General features: G+C 42.3%; 3 protein-coding genes across 3 annotated transcripts in view; 2 read left to right on the plus strand and 1 right to left on the minus strand.

Annotated features, from left to right (window-relative positions):
• Positions 1-8606: 8606 nt before the first annotated feature.
• Positions 8607-11414, minus strand: supt4h1 (SPT4 homolog, DSIF elongation factor subunit). The gene is made up of 5 exons (XM_008290536.1): positions 11249-11414; positions 9830-9936; positions 9687-9742; positions 9012-9065; positions 8607-8895 (listed from the first exon to the last, which is right to left on the minus strand). The coding sequence occupies exons 1-5, from the start codon at positions 11315-11317 to the stop codon at positions 8828-8830; spliced, it is 354 nt and encodes a 117-aa protein (XP_008288758.1). The 5' UTR covers positions 11318-11414; the 3' UTR covers positions 8607-8827.
• Positions 11415-13238: 1824 nt separating this feature from the next.
• hsf5 (heat shock transcription factor family member 5) lies at positions 13239-15590 on the plus strand. Its single transcript, XM_008290548.1, has 5 exons — positions 13239-13704; positions 13973-14260; positions 14524-14549; positions 14750-15121; positions 15492-15590. The coding sequence occupies exons 1-5, from the start codon at positions 13239-13241 to the stop codon at positions 15588-15590; spliced, it is 1251 nt and encodes a 416-aa protein (XP_008288770.1).
• Positions 15591-18740: 3150 nt separating this feature from the next.
• rnf43 (ring finger protein 43) overlaps positions 18741-21360 on the plus strand; it is a 105041-nt gene continuing 102421 nt past the window's right edge. Inside the window, exon 1 of the mRNA XM_008290537.1 lies at positions 18741-18962. Coding sequence (XP_008288759.1) covers positions 18741-18962 — 222 coding nt within the window. The remainder of the gene's footprint in view (positions 18963-21360) is intronic.

A 21360-nucleotide genomic window follows, 5' to 3' on the forward strand; every position in this document is an offset into this window, starting at 1 on the left:
AATGTTCATGCATCGGTGTAACAACACAATTGGCTGGATGTTTCCTGGTTCTACTGAAACAAACAAGACGATTGGCTTTTAGTGGGAGGAGGCGGGACTTGTGTTATACAACCGCCATCTTCTGTGGTACAGAATTCCCCACAGATTCCTACTCAAGATTCTATAAGTTCTTCTGTAGGTGACGAGTCTCTCACCTCTGACGTCCTGTATCTCAATATACGTAGGACTGTTGAACACACTTGTGCGTCACTAAACTGTATCTGCATCCTTTCAGACTCACCGCTCAGCGTAATAAAACATCACTTCCTGGAAGTGAAGTGGTAACCCACTGGCCTCATTCCCTTTTCCAGCATCTGCTCCTCACCTGATATCAGGCAGGATTTATAAATGTTATACACATCTTAGTGGGAAACTGTAGACTCAAAGAAAAGTAATTAAGGTCCATCATTGTTTATTATGAGTCACTGCTGCATTGCATTGTGGGATTTTTAGGCGTCCAGTGCTTTCATACTGTAGTACTCCCCTGGAAACAGTGAACCATTCTTGTACTTTTGGGTTCGTACTAAGGTTTCCAGCATGCTAAATAAATCCCACGTACTATTTTACTAAATATTAGAATGAAATTTCAAATGGAGAGACTCCTTATAACATCTTTGACTGCACGTGAGCTAGTTAAGGCTAGCTGTTAGCTTCAATTAAAGCTATTCTGTAAAAAGAAAATTGAATAAATACTGTTTCCTGAAAGGTGACAACTAAATTTTTGATGTTTCTTAAGAACTGAAGTTGTTTTACCACATAAATGAGACTAAAGTGAGTCAAATCCTAAGTCAGAATGGAGAAAAATGACTGAAGAAGTCCAGCTAGACGCTAACTAGCGTAGCTTAGCAGAGTAGCAGTGTTATTGCATCCTTTGGCTCGGGTAAAATTAATGTGATTTAAATGTATTCCGCATATTTAAAGATAACTTGTTGAGCTCGCTTATTAGTTTAAATGGATAAAAAAAAGGGTGAGAAGATTTAGGACACATTTTGTTTGTCAGTAAAGTTTCAGTTTAATATAAGAGTGTGTCTCGATCAGAGGTGTAAAGGCCTTAACATGTGTGCACTGTGACTTGTGTCCTTCACAGTTTACTGACGTCTATTCTCAGACTCACTGTTTCTGCTGCTCAGTGTCTTTGTGAGGCTCCAGGCTGCTATATGAGGATTCTGGGTGGTTTATTTATGCATGTGAAAGGCTCCACTTACAAATAAAACACGTCTATTACAGCGAAGGCAGCGAGACAATTTGCAGCATATGGCCGCTTTAAAAGCCGCACACTTTTTTTTTTTAGCCTTTAGTCCTCCAATCTCCTGACCCCTGCTCTGCGTTTTGCTAATCCCCGGCCTCTTCAACTCCCTGAGTCACCACCGAGGGACGACGGCGGCCTTCATCTGGCACACGACCGGCCGCTCGCCTTGGCTGCTCCGTGCCAGGGAGGAAGCCATCCTAACTCCCTGTGTGGGCAGTTCGCTCACACTGGGGCCTTCCCGAGCCGGCCCACGCTGCCTCTCGTGATAGACCTTATCTGGGCCGGCAGCCATTTCCCCTCCCCGCCTGCCCTGAGCTGTCCAGGCTCCCCCAGCAGGGGCCGGGTGTCGCCGAGAGCCTCTGATCCCTCCACAGGATCCTCCACAGGATCCTCCACAGGCCTGAGCCGCTCACCGGGCTTCTGCACAACACCAGTGGAAAGTGATTATTTCACCAACACATTAGCTATTAACCAGTCGCTCTTCACTTTTTTTTTTTGACTCCCGTCTCACTGCACCTCCACCAAAGACCTTCTTACATGGTGCCTTTATTTTTTCCATTTTTTTGGTCCACGTCTCGCGTCTTCACCCCACATGTACGGTTTCATTTTTAGCACGTCAGCCTGACTCATCAGTTAGTCAGTTTAACCAACTATAGAGCTGCAGGGAAACCAAAAATACAAGAAACATGACAGAGTAAAATGTGAAAATCTCTCATGATGATGACTCAGAATATTCGGACAGGAACAGTTTCACGTGTTGTTTCACTGTTTACACATAAACATACAGCGGGAACACGTAAGAAATAAAACTACAGCGCTTTACTTTGCATGTAAGAATATTTTATTTCAACCTCAGGTTAGAAATGCTCCACTGTGGCGACTTATTTCCATCATGATGCTTCTTCTTGCATATAAAACATGTCACATAGACACATTACCAAGCTAGAAACCTCCATTTTCACTAAAGGGATACTTTAATTATGCCTAACTTTAGGTTTTAATGTAATTTAAATGAGTAAGTTCTGAAGTAAATCCCTCCCATACAGTTGTCATAAACAGGGAAACCAACCACAGGGAGTTTTTTTGCACCAGGCTTTCAGATCCAGTTTTGTTTTTCCGAGCGTTGGCTTCAACTGTGACGTAAAATTTAAAACAAAGCTAATTAATTAATTCATCATGTGACAACCCCTCAGATTCGTCAGCGTGGCTGTGAGGCGACCCCGCTGATGGACGCTCCTGTAGCTTCACCTCCAGCTCCTGCAGCAGCGACACGCTGCCGACGCACTGATGCATCGGTGACAACATCAGACACAACAGGTATTAATTACTGCAGAATGCTTTCCCTTTTGGTTCTTTAGGCACACGTTTGTGATAAAGCTGCAGGACCTTTGCATGCACCGGTGACTGTGTGAACACTGTTCTACTGGACCTGCTGAAGTGAGGCCCTGGCAGCTGCCTTCACTCGTAAAAAGGAATTGAAATCCTTGAATATGACGAGCTGCTCTCGGTTCTGTAGCCGCTTTCTAATCTGCCGAACAGAGGAAGTTTTGTCAGCCTTATGAAACACACACACACACACACACACTCAGCAGAGCAGTGTGTGTGTGTGTGTCCTTTGTGTTGACAATGTCCACCCCCCATGTGAAGCACATCCCCTCGCTTCCCTTTTCTCCACGTTATCCCTGTCTGTCAGGGCGCGTTTCAAAACTGAGCTGAAGAAACGTCCACTGGCTTCCACAGAAGGTCAGCGAGCAGCCAGTGTGGACGTCGAGTCGACACCTCTCCTCCTGATCGAACACTTTCCCTTCAGCTCAAAGCCTTCATATATCCAAATAAGGGCAAAAGACATAGTCGTGAGCACCAATGAGGCCCCACTAGTGTGTGTGTGTGTGTGTGTGTGTGTGTGTGTGTTTGTGGCGTTGGCTTCTCTCAGATGCTGCTCTAACACTTGACGTGTTGCAGACAGCACATGGGCGGAGTTGAAAGTCTTCCTGACAACGCCTGTGGTCGTGGAAGCCGAGTTCTCGGTTTTGTTTTTAGTTTGCAGCTCTCGTGAAATGACTTCACCGCGTGTAGTTTTCTCGTTTTTTTTTTTTTACAAAGGAAAAAAAAAAAAGTCCAAAAAACTGCTCTTCGGATTCTTTGGACCCAGAAAAGAGCTGCGAGAAGTCAGCAGTTAGACGCAGCCGCTGAGCTGGAAGCCCACATGGAGGCGCTCAGACAGACTCTTGTGGTTTATTTCTCATTTGGTTATCAACTGTCTCCAACCACCGGAGACCGAGAGTCACTTCACTAAAGTCTTGTGATGGAACGAAGCATTTATCATTCTGAGCATTTGAATAATAGACATTTTTTGATTTCTGTTTTTTTCTGGTCACTTTTTGAGAGAGGAGATTAAAGCAGGGATTTGAAAAATAAAAGAGTAGAGCTGATGTTCTGGGCTTCTTCCTGTCACAGATAGTGTTTTATCCCTGTTCAGGACTTTCATGTTGCCAGACGTTGAAGGTCTGTCGGGATTCATTGGACCCCAAGAAAGAATATGTGTGAAATATTTGTTAGTATTCATTATAGACCTTCATACTATGTTAAACACACGTTCAGATAAGTTGACGTATTTTCTCTTTTTATATTTAAAAAAAAATCTTCAAAAATAAAAAAAAAATCAATACCTGCTGCCTAAACCAAATGACCTGGGGTCCAAAAGACCCCAAAAGTCCTGGATAGGGTTCATAGGTCTTGTTTTCGCTCTGCAGAAATATCTGACCTGCAGGTCGCTGACAAATGAAACAGTGACTGAATGTTTTTGGGCCAAGCTGAGAATCCATTTATACTTATAGTGAAGTTTCACACACTGCTGCTTCAACTGCTCACAGCACTAATAATACATTCATATGTAGACACGCTGTAAAAATAAATCCCTTATGAAAAAAAAAGTAAAATCTAGCAGGAAAGGTGCCAGAAAAAATGTTAGATAACATTGAAACATAAAATAATTGTAAAATAATTATATTTTTAGCTGATTTAATACAGTCAAACTCACATTTAGTAAAAGAACATGAATATTTGTAAAATAAAGATTTTGTTTAAAAAAAAAAATCTTAACAATTTTGCAATCCCTTTTTATATATATTTTATATATCTATATTTTTTAAAAAATATTTTATATATATTTATACATATATATCCAAATAACAGCAAATATTTGTAAAATAATAAGAATTTCTGCTATTTTTTAATACAGCAAAAAGAGTAAAGTTTTTTGGTCATGTTCAAAAACTGTAAAAGTAGTAAAGAAAAAATATCAGCAAATGTCTGTAGTCAAATATTTGAGATTGTTAAATACAGTAAAACTAACTTTATCTTTACAGTTATACATTGTTAAAGAACAAATTACTGTTTGTAAAAATACAAATTTTAATTATGGGCATTATTTACAGTTTTGGTCTGTTTTTGTTTGTTTTTTATTTATTTTACTTTAAAATGAATTTTTTTTCCTGTGACTTTTCTACTGCTACTGTTACTTTAATTAACTTTTTTTTTTTTTTTTTTTTAAAGCAGCTTTACATACCACACACACACTCACAGGCCAGTTTATTAGGAACACCTGTAGAATTCTAGCGTAACAACAGCTCTGATCTAAATTCTGTTTTTCTGAAGCATCCACATGTTTTCACTGTGAAACGGGGTTAACGCTGCTCACCTCCTCACCGTGTTTATCACTGAGGTCATGCTGTCATCGACTACATTTAATTGTTCCTAATATTTTGTACAACCCGTTGCCGTGCATGAGGCGGCCAAAATATCAGAAACATGTTTTCACTCCCTGCACTGTCCTCAGTGACAAACACAATTATCACCGTAAAAGTAGATTTACAGCAGAGTCTTCATGAGGCAGCGCACATGGTGGGAAAACGTGACAAACACCGGGTCAGTGTTACCACGGAAACCTGGTATTTGGGGTCATTTTAATACTGGGTTTGTCCTGGAATAATTCACACCAATCAGCCACAACATCAAAACCACTGACACGTAAGGTGAATGAGATTAATCATCGTGTGTTCTGCTGCTACAGATCAGATTCTGGCAGCAGGACAGCGTGGTCTCCACGGAGTTCAAGGTGGTGACTCGTTCTCCAAACTCCCCAAATCTGATGGAGCACCAAACGAGGCTCCACCTCACGCCCGAGACCCCGCTGTCCCCCGTTCAGACGCCACAGGACGCCCTCAGAGGCTCACAGCTGTTCACAAGAGGTGGTTTTAATGTTGTGGCTCATCAGTGTGCATCACGTATAAATGTCTCCCACATCAACAAAACAGCTGCTCAGTCCGCCTTTTACTAAAAAACAAACATATCAGCATTACAGAGACGTTTCTACTGCAGGAAACGTAAAGACAGCAGCAGCAGAGCGAAGGGTTACAAAGAAATCAGGCAATTAAAAGTAGAAAACAAGAGCAATAAAACCAAGATTAAAAATGTGGTGAAGCATGAAGCACCAGCAGCTGCTGGTTGGTGGTCGACCTCTGACCTCAACGTAGCAGCAGAGTGGGAAAAAAACGAGTAGCCGCAAATGTTGTTCTCAAGTGTCCTCGTCTAATAACAGTTATAATCTGCACTGTAGCATCACAAGACTAACTCGGCTCTGTAAAATGTTTTAGTTAGAAGTTTCAGATGAGACTCTGGCAGACATGTGATCACTGACTTCAATACGTAGATGAAACTGTGTTAAAGTCACACATAATTTAAATGGATTCTTCTTGCAGTGAAATATTTGTCTGTGGTGATGTTGATGCGTCTATTTACCTAAAGCAGCCACCAGTGCAGGTAGAGGATGTGAAATAATGTGTAGCTGTTGCTCTTAAACTGCAGTTTGACCTAAATCCATACAGGCCACGTCTATCTGCGTCATTAGGAATCATGAAGAATAAAGACGTTTCCTTCTGATATGTTCACATTACTCAACACAGAAGTTTTTTCCTTGTGGTTCAGTGTTTCATTTATTCAGGTCATGGCATGTGCTCTTTGTCCTCCCATCTCTTCCTCCTATACCTCCCTCCAGCAGCCATTGTTATCTGACCAGAAAGTGAGAAACGTTCCTGGATGCACGAAACTGGGACGACTCTGCTGCATATCAAATCTCTTTTTTTGTGCCATTTCCACCTCAAGTTCATTTCAAATTTCCAGCAAGCAATAAGTGGTCATTATCTTTATTTCTACTGTTAATTCTTCATTAGTCGTGACCTGCTGGTGGCTTCACTAACGGGGCCTTTGCAGCAGAACAGCAGCAGGTTCCAGTGCAGTGAAGTCAGACTATAGCAACAGAAGACAACCTTCACAGATTTTAGCGTCCTCAGTGTGCGTGACCACCATCCTTCAGGTTGCTCTGAAGTCACACAATGCAGGGACCCTCTGGCATTAAATATGGCTCCTTAACTGTAACACAACCCAACAATAGACACCTGCACGCTACCTGATACACACAGCAACACGCCGTGACAACAACAACCTGTGAACCTGAGCTGTTTTTCTGTCCCGGCCTTTGTGCAGTGAAACAGTAACCACAGAAATGACTGGAGCTGGAAAGTCTGTCGTATTATCGTAGTGTGACACACTGCAGGTGAGAAACCAGATTTACACACTAACGGGCTGCTTTATGGTTCCCCCCCATCGACCGTGTTCGCTGGAACTCAGTAGAAAGCCCCATCTAGTGGTGCAGTTAAACAAGTACAGGAGTGTTTCTGGAACAGTCTGTCCAGTTAGATATGATGTGATGATCTCTGAGGCCCGTGAACCTGAGCACCGTTCTGTGGTGATGCATATGAGTGTAGATTATTCTAATTATGTCAAGTGTAATGAGAATAAAAGAGCAACAGGTGGTCCAACAACTCAGTGACATGTTTAAGGAGCTTTTTGTCTTTGGTGGCATCACGTACAAATTCTTAATTTGTTGTTGTTGCATGTATGTGAAACTTGTACCTGCCGACAACTTGATCAGAAACAGAACTTTGCTACTGAAACGTATTTGGTTCAGAAAACATCACGATGCTCATCATGCTTCTGTGGAATGGAGGTAAACTGGTAACACTGCCCATAGATGAAGATCACAGGAAGTTTAGTTTTGAAATCTTTATTTGCACTGTAAATGTAAAAGCTTCATTAAATTTAAGGTAATTTAATTTTAAATGACTTTTCAGAGGGCTGCAAGGTGGCTTGGTGGTTAGTGGTGGTTAGCCTTGCAGCAGGAAGGTCGCCAGTTCGCGTCCCGGTGTGGACACCCAGGATCTTTATGTGTGGAGTTTGCATGTTCTCCCCGTGCAGCGTGGGTTCTCTCCGGGTTCTCCAAAACCAAAATGTCCAAAAATGTTGAGGTTAATTGGTGATTCTAAATTGTCCGTAGGTGTGAATGTGAGTCTCTAAGTGTAGCCCTGTGATAGACTGGTTACCTGTCCAGGTGAACCTGCCTTCACCCTGAGTCAGCTGGGATAGACTCCAGCCCCCCACGACTCTAGTGAGGATTAAGCGGTGTATAGACAATGGATGGATGACTTTTCAGACCTTGTAGACATGAACTGTTACCTTAAGTTTTAATTTGAAATAAAGGGCTCAGAGTATTAAACAAACAAACACATCAGTAGACTTCCCAGCATGCATTGTTTCAGAGTTTAAGCTCCCCAGAGATTCTGTTGACTCTCACTTTTTGCAGAACAGTTGTTTTTGTGCATAATTGAAATTCAGTTGTACAGTTAAATGGGTGCGAGGAGCGCTGCATTTGGTTCTGAAGTTAAATGAAGAAGTGACTTTTACACCAAAGCACAGGCCTGTCTGTACGTAACCATGGGCAGCACCACTACAGAGTGGATGATTCAGGGTAGGATCTGTAAGTTTGTTCCACTTTTCTTGGCTTCAGATAACTGATAGTTTTGGACCAGCACTGATCACAGTTCATCTTAAAGGGGATAGGAATGTCTAAATCTAACTTAACAGTAACCCATATGGTAGCTTTACTCAGAACCACAGATGTCAACCTCATGGAGACGCTACAGGAAAAGTCAGGGGATGACCAAAATCAGCAGGGTTCACATCTGGGACCATGAATGTTACTACACTTCCTTGATCCTTTCCGTTGCTAACACTAAGCAGCGCTGCCATCCCCAGAGCCACGTCGCGGTTATATATTTGTAAATGAAGTAAGAGCTGCTCTTTTCCTAATGACTCCACTGTTGTACGTCTCTTGTGCAGACATGATCAGGCTCGTCCCTCGCTCAGGGACGCTGAATGTTCATTGTTTTTGCAGCTCACATAAAAATTCCACCTTAACAGCTTTTTGACAGTGACCCAAATATCTTATAAAACCTTTATTTTCTGTTAGTCAAAGGAATACCAAAGATCCACATTTTCTTTTTTCTAATCACCCATGCTAACATTTCATATCACATTAAAAAACAAAAAGAAAAGAAAAAAAAAAAAGAAGAAAGAACATCAAATAAACAAAGACATCCCAGCGTTGGTGCTGCAGTGTGGTCCGGCTCTGGGGACAGGCAGTTATGTCTTCACTGCTGTGTCTCTGGATTTGTAGATCACACCTCTGCTTTTCAGCTCTCTCACCACACCTACAGAGAAGGAGGAAATAATGAGTCAAGTAAACAGCGAGTAAGTCAAGTAACCTCAGCACCTGGTAAAGAAAGAGCTAAAATCAAAGTGTGTGTCTTTCTATAAACAAGTGTACCTGGAGGTAGTCGACCCGTCACTGACACTGCATATACACCTGGCTTGAAGTTACCTGCAGGATGGAGCAAAAAATACACCCACGTTTAGTGACTCATGAAATAATTAAACCTGACAGTTTCTTGAAACAGTGGAAGAAATACAGTCGTGACTTCGATAATCCGACACTAAACGTAAAACCTTCTTTTTTAACACAGACAGACATTTTCAGATTGTTAAGGGTCAGATTATCGAGTCACAACTGTACTCAGACCTTGTGCCTAAGTAAAACTAGTAATACTCCAGCATGGAAAACTGTAAAAAAATAAATAAATAAAAAAAAAAAGTACACGTAAAAGCCCTATTTATTGATTATATTTAGTAGTTTCCCCTGAACTGTGTTGGAGTTAAAGTACCTCAAACTTTTGTACAGAAATTGAAAAATACATTTAGTTACTTTGCCCCTTTGATTATTCGTCACAATATTTGAAAAAAAAAAAAAAAAAAACAGTGAAAAGGACAATGATTAAGGTTGGTTAAACCAATGTTAAAGCTGCACAGATTTTAAAAATATTCTTCTTCTACACACATTTTTTTTCAGTCCTTATTGGATTAATATTAAATGATGAACTAACAGGCAGTTAGGACCAAACTTTAGTCTCTTTCAACTAATTGTTTTCTGTGTTCAGCTCCTCACCTATTCTCTGCCATTTAGCCACCCAGCTGTCTTCAGGACTCATCATGGCTATAACGCTGTAAACACACAGACAGCAATGGTAAACAGTCAATAATATCTACAGAAAAACATGAAGACACAATTAATGCTGAATCAGTATTTACCCATCAAACGAGGAACTTGTGCATTCATAAACCATCTCTCTGTTTCCCTTCATCTGGAGGTACGACTCGCAGTTGTCGCAACCGTCGTATTCAAACTGGTCGATGGTCTGAAGAAGGCAAAGTGGAGACGGGTGAGATGAGATGAATCCGGGAGAATAAAGTCAGTCAGGTAAGATAGAAAGTATTTCTCACGCTGGGTTGCTTCTCATATAATTTACCTGAGTGTACTAAGACTATTTCTAATGCAAATCAGCTGATCACATGTAAATTAGTATAAAATGTATTGAATTTGGTTTAACTGGTTTCCAGTCTAACTCATCACCACGTTGTAAGATGAGGTTTCTTCATATTTCTCTTCTTGTGCTGCAGATGATGCTGTTCACAGATTCTAAATTTTCCCAAACAACAGGCCAAACTGTGTGTTTGTGAAGTGAGACGAGATAAAGATCCTTCTGGAATAACTTCAACAGCAGCACTTAGTGGAAACTGCATATTAGTATCAAAGCATCTACAGACAGTAAAACAAAATATTCTGTGCCTTCCTCGCCATGATTTAGCCACAAACATCTTGTTCAGTGTGTCAGCTGTTCTGTTGCCAACCAGGAAACATGTTAACAGGTCAGGTGATAAACAGCTGGCACCATCTCAAAAACAAATAACTACTTTGCTCCAACCACCATCTGCCCATCTCCTAATGGACACCTCCTCAACCACTGATGTTAATGGCAATGCACAGATTTTTATATCTATTTAGACAGAATTGAATCTCGATTTTCAACATGTTCTTAATCGATCTTGACTAAAATTGCCAAACAGTAATATTTTAGTGTCCAACTTGAGAACTATCCGTGGCACAAAAACATTAAAAACCTACTCGGTAGTTCACATTTCATAACAGACCTCGTGTTTACAGCTACACTAGGCGTCCTTTTGAGCAAATAGATTGACACATGTAATTACTTTTTTTTTTTTTTTTTAATTCTCGCTAAAGATCCATACCGTTTAATAAGAAAGGCTATGACAATAAGGACTGAACCTCTGTAATTTTAACGTTCTGACATTCTGCCGTTAGTTTTCCTGGATGTGACCAATCTGTGACTGTAAACATCTGAGGTTCAGTTTGCTGAGCTGTGAACACACATCACCAGACAACATGATCACCTGCTAAATTCAACATAAATGCGACACACAAACGTAAAAGAAAGAACCAAGACGAAGAAACAAGATCAAGTGTCTAATTGTGAACAAGTACACAACGGGTCCAGTAGATATTTCAGTTATTTGTTGAATTGAAGTCCCCACGAAAGAGCTTAATTCACGCGTGAGACAAAACAGGAGGAAAATGCTACGCAGAATGCGCGGCTACACGTTAGCACAAAGGCTAGCGTGAGAGTTTCTTTGTCGTAAATTAAGGTTTACCTTCACTAGAGAACAGAGAAGACACGCTCGCAGGTGGCGAAGGTCTTTTGGGACCGTCTCTAATGCCATAATGTTGTTATCCTACAGAAGATACTGCGGAAACACCAAGCAATCAAACCGACTAATGTTTTTAATATTTTCCAGTCGCTGGAATATTGCGTCACCATGTGAGGCCCTAACAAAGGACCCGTAAAGTGGCGTCCCTGCTGAGCGCCTGAATGAAATTCTCTATCACGACACACTGAGCTCAGTCGCAGGGATCATGAGTGTATTTCTGCCACTTTGTCCAGAAATTTGTCATGAATTTACTGAGCAATAATTTATATATATTGGGCCATTAATTCATTGATTTAATCCACGTGTTGGGTATGGAGAAAGGAGAAAACTTTTAAAATGCATAGTAAATATTTAAATACAAAAGCAAGGACAGGCTACAGGTGGATGGACATAGAGACCATTACAGAGCCTTACCCTGTGATGTCTGTAATTTTAATCCAAGACAGATTTGAGCAATTTGAGGTTTCGGCTCAACGCTGGCCTTTTGCTAGGTCAATTTCATTTCAGTACTTATTGCTTTTTATTTTCATGGATTGATGATGTTGCAAGAAAAATGATCTTTCTAATACAACCCTTTAATCTGCACTTTGCTGTTTTCCTTGTAAAGACACACAAATCAAACAATGAGCTGCTTTCTGCAGTTTTTGGTCTCCTCCCTTTGAATCAGACATTTATAACTAACACTTACTTTTAAGCTGTTATTACTGCTCCATTACCATTCGATTATCATGAACATATTCACAATATTCCAATTTTATTTATTTATTTTTCCCCAGTTTCTGGATTTTCTTTTAAAACTCTGACTCTTAATATCAGGGCCACAGTAGCTCACTGGGACAAATAAATGGAACAGACCAGTCACTGCTTGTGTCTGTCTCTACATTACATATCGATATCAAAAACAGATTTATGAGACAAAAAGATTTATTTTTCATAAATATTTAGGTAAAGAAATGGCAGATAAACATTACAAGGAATGGAAACAGTCAAACTCAGGCAGTCTTCCTGTATTACAGATGAGATTTTTTTTGTGTATTTTAAGTTACTATAAACATTGACTATATACAACAATGAAACACTGTAGCCTACTTTTTATAGATATTTGTCTGATTATCACTTTACAGATTAAAAACATTTATTCAAAGGGTCAGTTGCAACCTCCTAATAAATAAAAACCCTTTCGACATTAACAGCACTTGTACTTTAAATGCAATCCTAGAAGCTCAGCTGGATGCTGGAGTTGAACTTTGGTGGAGTTCTGCTAACTGGCACCATCCTTTGGACTCCAGTACTTCTGCCTTGATCAAGCAGACAAACAAACCAGCGTCAGTTGAGAAGCTGCTCACGATGGAGGATGAGACAGAATCGCGACGGTTGGATCCGGAGTCAGTCCCGTGCCGCCGTTAGAACACGAACAGCTCCAACGGTTCGGGAAGTTCCAACGGTTCTGAATGAGACCAGGAGAGTCCGCTTTGGAGATCCAGGTACAGGTAGCAATGTGGTAGGACTTAAATATACAGTGTATTTTAGAAACAATTTGATGCGACTCTAACAAACGTTTCTGCGCTAAAAACAAAACAAACAAACAAAAAACAACCATGTTAAACCGTAACGTGAGCCAATGTTCACCGGCTAACACTAGCCCGATGCTAAGTTTAGCTAATGCTAGTTGCTAGTTAAAGTTAGCAAAAACATTTACACCATTTAACAACATTTTCGTTACTTGTTTAATAGTTTGCTATAACTTTGTAATAATATGCATTTGAGTTTCTTTTTTAACCACTTTGCGTTGATTTAAATGTGAAATCTTAGCTCCGTTAGCTGCTTTATAACGGTAAAGACGTTAAGGTGGCTAGGTTAGCTAACTGTTGACCTTTGACCTCAGATGAGGCTCATTAACATTACTTCTGTTTCCAGTTGTGCTGATAAAGCCATGGATGCCTGTGATTATTCACTTCCTCTCAGCATCAACCCAAATAACTTCACTGCCAAACTGTGGCGCTTGGTGAACAACCCGGCGAACGACTCCATCTGCTGGGACGGTGCCGGAGAGGTCGTCGTCATTCACCAGCAGCTCTTCGAGCAACAGATCCTGCGTCCCGGCAGCTTGTCTCCGAGCAGCCCCGACGCCTTCAAAACGACCAACTTCTCAAGCTTCGTCCGTCAGCTCAACCTGTACGGCTTCAAAAAAGTCGACCCAGATGTGAGCCAACCTAAGCCGGTCAACTCGACCGTTCATCATTTCTTCAACGCAAACTTTAAGCGGAACCACCCGGAGCTTGTTGCGAGTCTGATCAGGCTCACCAGCGATAATAAGGCCAAACTCCAGGCCGGTCTGAACGTGAACTGTCGGCCTCCCAGTCGGTACCAGCTTTCGAGGGGGTGCAGTGATGGCAAAGGTACTGTGACAGGAGGCTGATGCCACCGGATCACTTCAGATCAATAATAATAAAGGCAGTCATGACAGTAAAGACCTACAGTAACACCGATCACATAAGTGTCCCTGTGGTGCTACAGTACATAATCACATCAAAAGAAACTATTTATTTCACCTTTCAAGCACCAAAAATGATCTTCAAATCCCACTTTCCATTTCAGCCTAATTATAGTTTGACTTCCTCCGTCCTGCTCTAACAGGCCCTGCCTTGTTTTCTGCTGTTTCTGCAGGAGTCCGTTCATGGCCGAGCCCTGCACGTCTGGAGTCAGCTCATCCTTACTATCCGAGGAAAGCCCTCAATGGAACCCCGGTCCCACCTTGGTACCTGATGAGGGGTCTCGGTGCAGCTCTTTCTCCTGCTGACAAAGAGACACCAGCATGTTTGAGCCACCCAGATGCTGGGGGGACACCGAGCCCAAATGCTGTGAACGTTCAGCCCCGCGCAAACCAAGGAAATCCACATTTCGCTGGTTATAGTCCCCATAGTGTCCCATATCAACCTGACTTCTGTTCTCCAGGTGAGCATGGCATCATTCGAGGTACAACAAGTTAGAAACCCTGTTTGTTCTATCACTTTACCTCAAATATACATCAGAAGACACAACTCCTATGGCAAGAATGTATTTGGAATGTACTTAAGTGTTTTTTTTTTTTTTGTTGGATATGTATGTTTAATAAACAGTATTTATGAAGTATGAAGCAAAAATTAGGTTTTAACTTCAACAGGAGGCCCAAACCCTTTACTTAATATTTCAAAATATTATATCTGTCCTTCCTGAAGCTTTCCATTGCTACTATCCAAAACCTGTGAGTCCACATATGGCAGGCAACTTTCGAAGAGGGATGCTTCCCCCTCAAGGTTATTATCAGGTTGGTGATCTTTGATTTATTCACTCTTTTCATGTGATCTGTGACTTTTTTTTTATATCAAAGCAATGATTGGTTGAGGAAGATGAGTATTTTAACATGTTCTGTGTCTGAAACAAGCTTTTATTTCACTGTTTTAGGCAAGACCTCCCGTGAATATGGTCTGTCATGGGGCCCGTTACCAGGACTTTGAGAATAATGAAAACCAGAAGGTGAAAAAAGGTGACACTAGCTTGGATGCAATTTTCCAGATGGCAGATGAGGTGATGCAAACTCCACCCAGTAACTGCCTGGTTAAAGTTGAGACTCCAGAGAAGCCAGCCTCTGAGTTCGAGCCTTCCTCCAACACCTGTAAAGCCAAGAACAGTGGCAGCACCACGAAACCAAGTCCTCTCCGCGCTGTGCCTGTTCTCAAGTCTGTGCCAAACTATCCTGATCTAACTACTTACAAACAGCATGAGGAGTCTGTGGTTTCAGTCCCTAAGCAAATGCCCAAGGATGTTGTCTATGAGGTAAGCATATGCAGTGTAGATTTCCTGAAGGCTTTGTCTTTAACAAAGTGGAGAACCTTTGCCAGGAAAATTTAGCAGTTTGCATACAGAAATATTCTCATTCATGATGTGTATTGTTATGCATAGTAGCAGGGATTCACAATGATACCAGCATGAAAAGCATTGTACTTTATGTCTGCACGATATGACTACAGGAGACACTTGATGATCTCTGCAATTAGGTGGCAAAAATATCTGCAGTCAGCCAAAATGATTGGACAAATACAGAATACTGGCAAATAACCAATATTTTTGCTATAACGTGTATAGCCTAACAGAAGACCTGTAATTGATTTGCTGTGGTCTTCCTCTGTGCTCTGATCATGCAAAGGAGACTGAGGTCGTAAGTGTTGGGACAGACACAGTCGTAGATGCCAGTCAGGATGATAGCAGCAGCAGCAGCAGCACAGGAAGAACGCCAGGTGTTTAGGTAAGACATGATTGAACATTTAAAAGTGGAGCTGGTTGACATTTAGCCCGTTGGTACATTTAGATAGTTATGATGTGTCAGATGTAGCATCCCTCTTGTACCCACTGTCCTCCGTCTCTACGATTTCCCTCCTGCTCTCTTTCTTTGTTTTCTATCCATGGAGCAGGAGCACACCACCTTTATTTTTTATTTTTTGCAGAGTGGTAGACAGCTAGTTGCGATATTCACTGAATTTGAATAAGAGTGTATTGGATTACAATCACACATTCCACCTTTAAGGGGCGCATTCACTGTAATACTTGTGGAAATATGTTCTTTAAAAGTCTTAATGTTTGCTTGTAAGTCATCACAATGATATCTTTATTGACAGCTGGTCGTATTTCTCATTTTGTAGATCTCAGTTGATTTAATTGCCACATGACAAGGAATCTTGATTCACCCCAGGATGTGATCTTAACTTCTCCCTATGATCAAACTTTGTTTTCCACTTTATTTATTATTTATTGTTAGTTTTTTTCAATCTTATTTCAATATATGTTCAAATAAAAAGTTAGGCTTTACCTCCATAATTTAAGAATAGTTTTTAAACCATTTAAAGTTTATATCTCATGGTATTGTAATGAGCACATTTTGAACAGTTTATTTTCAATAACAAAGTGGTGGTGTTTGTCGTTGGAGCAAACTGCAGTAAAAGGAAGATCTGCCATCTTTTCTGAAGAGAAAATATCTAATATATCAAAATGTAATGAATGTGGTATGGATTGTTTTCTTTATTGTTGTGACTAACAGGCGGTGATATTTCCAAACCTTTTTATGCTGTTTTTAAGTAACTGACATGTTTTAGGACACTTGTGTGAAGTATTATCAATAAAATGGATTACAGTTTGCAGCTGGATGTTTTTTGTGTTTTTTTCCCCTCAAAACTTTATTAAACAACAGCAATGGTACAAAATCTGGTAGGTATTGCACATACATTGTCAAGTTGTTCTGTAACATCACATCATAGCATCATAAAGCCTTTGTATTCATCTCTTTCATGTCCTGATGGAATCTCTCCACCCTGCTCATCACTCACTGATCCAAGATTCTCAGGAAACCATTCGATATGTGAGAACAGGTCGTGCATTTTGATGCTCATGTTGCACCCAAGGTTTTTAAATGCAATCAGCCTATTGGTGACAAGTTCTTCATAGTACCTTGCCTTGTTGTTGCCAAGAAAGTTCTTCACGACCTGAACAAAAGCCTTCCACGCTTCAAGTTCTACTTCCTTCATGGAGTTCTCAAACTTTGGATCTCTGATGAGCTGATGAATTTGTAAATTTAATTCACCTGCAAATATCTACAGCATCAACTTGTAAAAGTTTCAGATTTTTTTCTTTTTAGGAAATAGAAAAGAATTTTGTATGATACAAACCATAGATACCCACACATGTACACAGAAATGTAAAAAAGTGCATGTGGTGACAAATCAAAATGTTGACTTCATTGAGCAAAACCAATATAATATTTGGATTCAGCACATTGCAATTGTCCAAAATCAGCTCACAAAACCTTAAATAGGTGTTGACCAGCGCTATTATTGAAGGAGTTTACCGGTAATGTGACACTAGATGGAGCCACTCACTTGTTTTTGGTCTGAGCTGCTGCTCCGCCCTCGGTGTCTAATGCTGCCTTCAGGGACGACTCGGAAACTCCGACTATTAACTTTTTAAACTTTTAAAATTTTTTATCTGAAGTGCTTTTGGTAGATAAACCAAAGCTTGTTAGAAAAGCATTATGTAGCTGGTAATTACTGAGGGCAAATTGACGGAATATTAAAAAATAGTTCGCGCCAGTTGTGACTTTTAAGTTGCATTTAAGTGGCATAGCAGCAACAACATATAAAGCCTGTAGTAAGATTTAATTACATGATAGGTCGTTCTTATCCCCGCTTCTCATAAGTTTATCTGGTGGCTCGGAAGTAACGTTTTTTTTAAATAACTCTCCAATCTCCGTTGGGCCGTGAAGGCAGCAGGACAGCGAGCAGGTAGAGACTGTCAATGAGATCCCAGGGGAGCGACAGAGTCCGGGAGGTAGACTTTTGGGACGGTGTCACAACCGAACACTGCGTCTCGACAACTTTAGCGACTTTACGCGGAGACCATGTGGAGGTTGGACCACTTTTATCCCGAACTGTTCGCAGCGTTTCTTCTCCGAACTCGTTGATAAATTTTGATAAACGACACAGTTTTTTTTTTCTTCTTTTCTTTCCCCCCGTGGTGTCCTCTGGAGGATCGGCTCTCATTTCTCCCAGTGCAGCGGAGGCTCTGGACTCGGGGGAAGCCTGGTGTGAGTGTTTTTAAAGCCGAGCAGGTTTAAATGAGGACCGAGTTAAGAAGTGAACGTCGCAGGAGTCGCTTCGGTTCGGGACCCAAGTTGCATGACAAAAGTGAGTTCGGTTACTAATTAGAGGCATTTAACGGCTTCTTCGAGGATTATTTTTTCGCAACTCCTCGGCTGTTAAAAACAAAATTAGCCAACTTTGCGCTCCTCCGTCCGGCGGCATGCCTGGTAGCTGCGCGGCGGCGGCAACCTGTAGCCCAGCCTTTGAAGTTCACGCCGTCGCTCTCGGTGGATTTATCCAGAAAATGTGGCGCAAACCGGGACGGGGCTCTGAAAGCAAGATGTGATTGTAAGTGACTGCCGTTGCACCGCATTGAAAACCCGCAGTGAGGATTGCGCTTTCTGGGAGAGGATACAGCCGCAAAGCGAGGACAGTGGTTGTGATGAGGAGCAGCCTGGTGGATGCACACCGGGACGTGTAACACAACACGGTGCGCTGCTGCGTGCACACACATTAATGACACTGGATAAAAAAAATAATAAAAAGTTCTCCAGCTTTTATCTTGGGACGGACGCGGCTCCGTGTGATGGATTTGTGGGACGAGCCTGAATGACTCTGAATGGAAGTTTCAGGACGTTCACGCGTGACTTGTGATGGAAGAAGCCCTCCAGCTTTAAAAGTTTGGATTGTATGTGTTGAGCTGTAACAGAGAAGAAGAAGAATCTGTGTATCTGTGTACATATATAAAGATTTCCCGTCTCTCCGCGGTGCTTGCCTGCTTTGAAGTCCACCATGTGCGGCCGGGCACCGCCGCTACAGCCGAGGCCATGACCGTCCCCCAGCGGCGCCTGGCCGGGCTCTGGCCGTGGCTGCTCATGGCGGCCCTGCAGGTGGTGCTGGGCCAGCCGGGCCTGGAGTCCGAGCGGCCGACCCTCCGAGCGGTCATCAAGGTGACACTGCTGAAGCACGAACCGACGGGGAAGCCCATCGTGTTGGAAGGGGTGTTCGTGGGAGGGAGTGCCGGCAAGGCGGAGGGAAAACTCATGCAGGTAAGGTGTCGCTGATCAGCACACACAGTCCACCTCTGTGCACCTCACTGAGCAGCACCCTGAAAGCTGCTTGGAAGGTGGTGCCTTGCTCAGAAACACACAGACAATGTGTATAAATGTGGGTATTTAATCTTTAATTCTTACATCTGTAGGCCACTCATACATGCACTCCCTCTCTATTCAATCCCAGCAGGACTACCAGACTAAAACCTCCTCCTATAGCACAGCAGTGATGACATTAAGTGCTGTCATGCTTGGGAATCCCCTCAGGAGCTCTACTTCTTAACTGTGTGACTGTGCCACATGGAGAGACCGCATGATTAGAAGGAGTGCATGCACATATCAAGCACTCATTGGATCAGTGAATTTGCTGCCATGTGTTTCCTCTATCCTGAAAAACAATCAGATCAAGGTTCTGACACCTGCACTTCATCAGACTCCTGCAGGGATGGTGTGCTGCCGTCCACCGCTGCTCGCTCAGCACCCAGCGTGTGATGACAGAATATCTAAATTCTTTTAACAATAGTGATGACAAACAGGTGTTATTAAGGTTACTCTGTTTTCGGTCTATTTTTACCCGCCCATGAAGAGCAGCGGTTTGATTTCGGCTGCCAACATTTCTAGGTGTATCTTTCTTTGCTAAGGTGTCAGCATTGTTATGCAGGAACTATTTTTGGCTTCCCACTTCTCCTCCAACCAAGTCAGTATCAAGGTGTGGTTGTTGAACACTCGCAGCACATCATGTCGAGGCCCATGTACAACTATCATTTAAGCAATGGGGGGGTTTTTTCTTTTTAGATGAAAAACACGCGTTCACCCTGCAAATGTAAAGTATGTGATCTATTCAGTGTGCATATTTAGGATTCAGGGGTGGATTAAGGCTCCTGGGCCATAAAGCTCGGCTGTGTCGATTTATTTACCGTCTCCAAAGAAACAGGACGACAGATATGAGGCACTGCAGGATCTTGTCTCTCTTCACTCACCAGGTGTGGGAGGTTTTGTGAATGGCGAGCCAGATGCTGCAGTTTGCCATAATTGATAAGGATTTGTGTGGCTTCTTGACGGAGAAAGCCCAGCATTAGGCACCTTGAAAAGCCACTGCTGTTTTCCTCTCTCCTTGCTTGAAGCTGATCTGACTTTAATGTGTCTGTGTGGGATGTTGACAACATGTTACGGATGCATATCGCAGAGATCAAAGGCACTTCCAGCTTTCTGGGATTTCCAGCTTTCTTTATTTTTTTCTTTCCACATAAAACCTTTGCACAGTTTTGCAGAGTGATGGGGCCTGATCAAGGATGTGGAAGCGATACGTGTATTTCCCTACAGGCGTGAAGGAAGGTGCACTCCTGCTACATTCAAACCTATACTTTTATCTCTGCTACAGTCAAAATGGCGACAGGCTGATTGTCTCCTGATAGGATCTCTCTCTTTTCTTCTTTTTGCTGTCTAAATAGTGTGTAGCGCTGATTGTGTCCGCTCCTCCTGGTTTCCTTTAGTCGGACCGCTCACCGTGGTTCTGTCCAAGGCTTGGAAGGTGTAGTTTAGTCAGGCTGTCTCTTCCCAGGCGGTTCTCACAGTGCACAGAGGTGGTGTTGTGCTGCAGGATGCTCTTTGTTGCAGCTTAGGCCTGTTCCAACAGGTCTTCGCTGCCTCTGCAGGCGGCTCTATGGTCCCGCTTTATGCTCCCGGCTTCCAGTGGATGAGGGGGATGAAGGCTGGGCAGTGACACAGACTCTCTGCCTCACTCTGTCTCTGCCCGGGTTCTAACCCAGATCTCACTTTCTCCTCTGGATGATGTCTGTCTTTGATAAAAACACAAATTCTCGTCGGTGGGTTTGTAGCGAGTGTGCTGGAGGAGTTTCAGAAGATAAGCTCAGTTTAACTGGGGACCACGCTGATGCATGACAACTGCTGCTCATAAGCTGCACTTACTGCTGGTCTTTTGGCAGTCGGAGGTTTTTTAAAGAGTAAAATGAAAGGATAAAGTCCTGGTTTTATCATGTTTACTAACATGTGTGGGTCAAACTCCGACTGCTTGGGATTGAAGAAGTTCCCAGTTTTCTTCACTGTATCCGAGTCATGAGACTTTACTTTGGTACGGATCTCCCTCTGATCTGTTAAACTGTGATCTCCCTGGAAGTATGCCCTGTCCTCTGAATGAACACGTTCACTGGAACACTGGCTGGGCTCTGGCCAGCACTATTTGGACAAATACAAGTACTGAGGAATTTTGACTCTCTCTTCCTTCCAAGAGGAAGCTCAGTGAGCAGAGAAGAAGTCCAAAAGCTTCAGAGGCGACTCTGAACTCGACAGGACTGCTGTTGAGCTTTCCTCAGGTCTGTGTCGGGAGAGCGAGTCGGAGTTTATCCTCTCTTCAGGCACACACATAAAGGACATC

This window comes from Stegastes partitus, unplaced genomic scaffold (assembly GCF_000690725.1).
Source record: "Stegastes partitus isolate 25-593 unplaced genomic scaffold, Stegastes_partitus-1.0.2 Scaffold681, whole genome shotgun sequence".
NCBI lineage: Eukaryota > Metazoa > Chordata > Actinopteri > Pomacentridae > Stegastes > Stegastes partitus.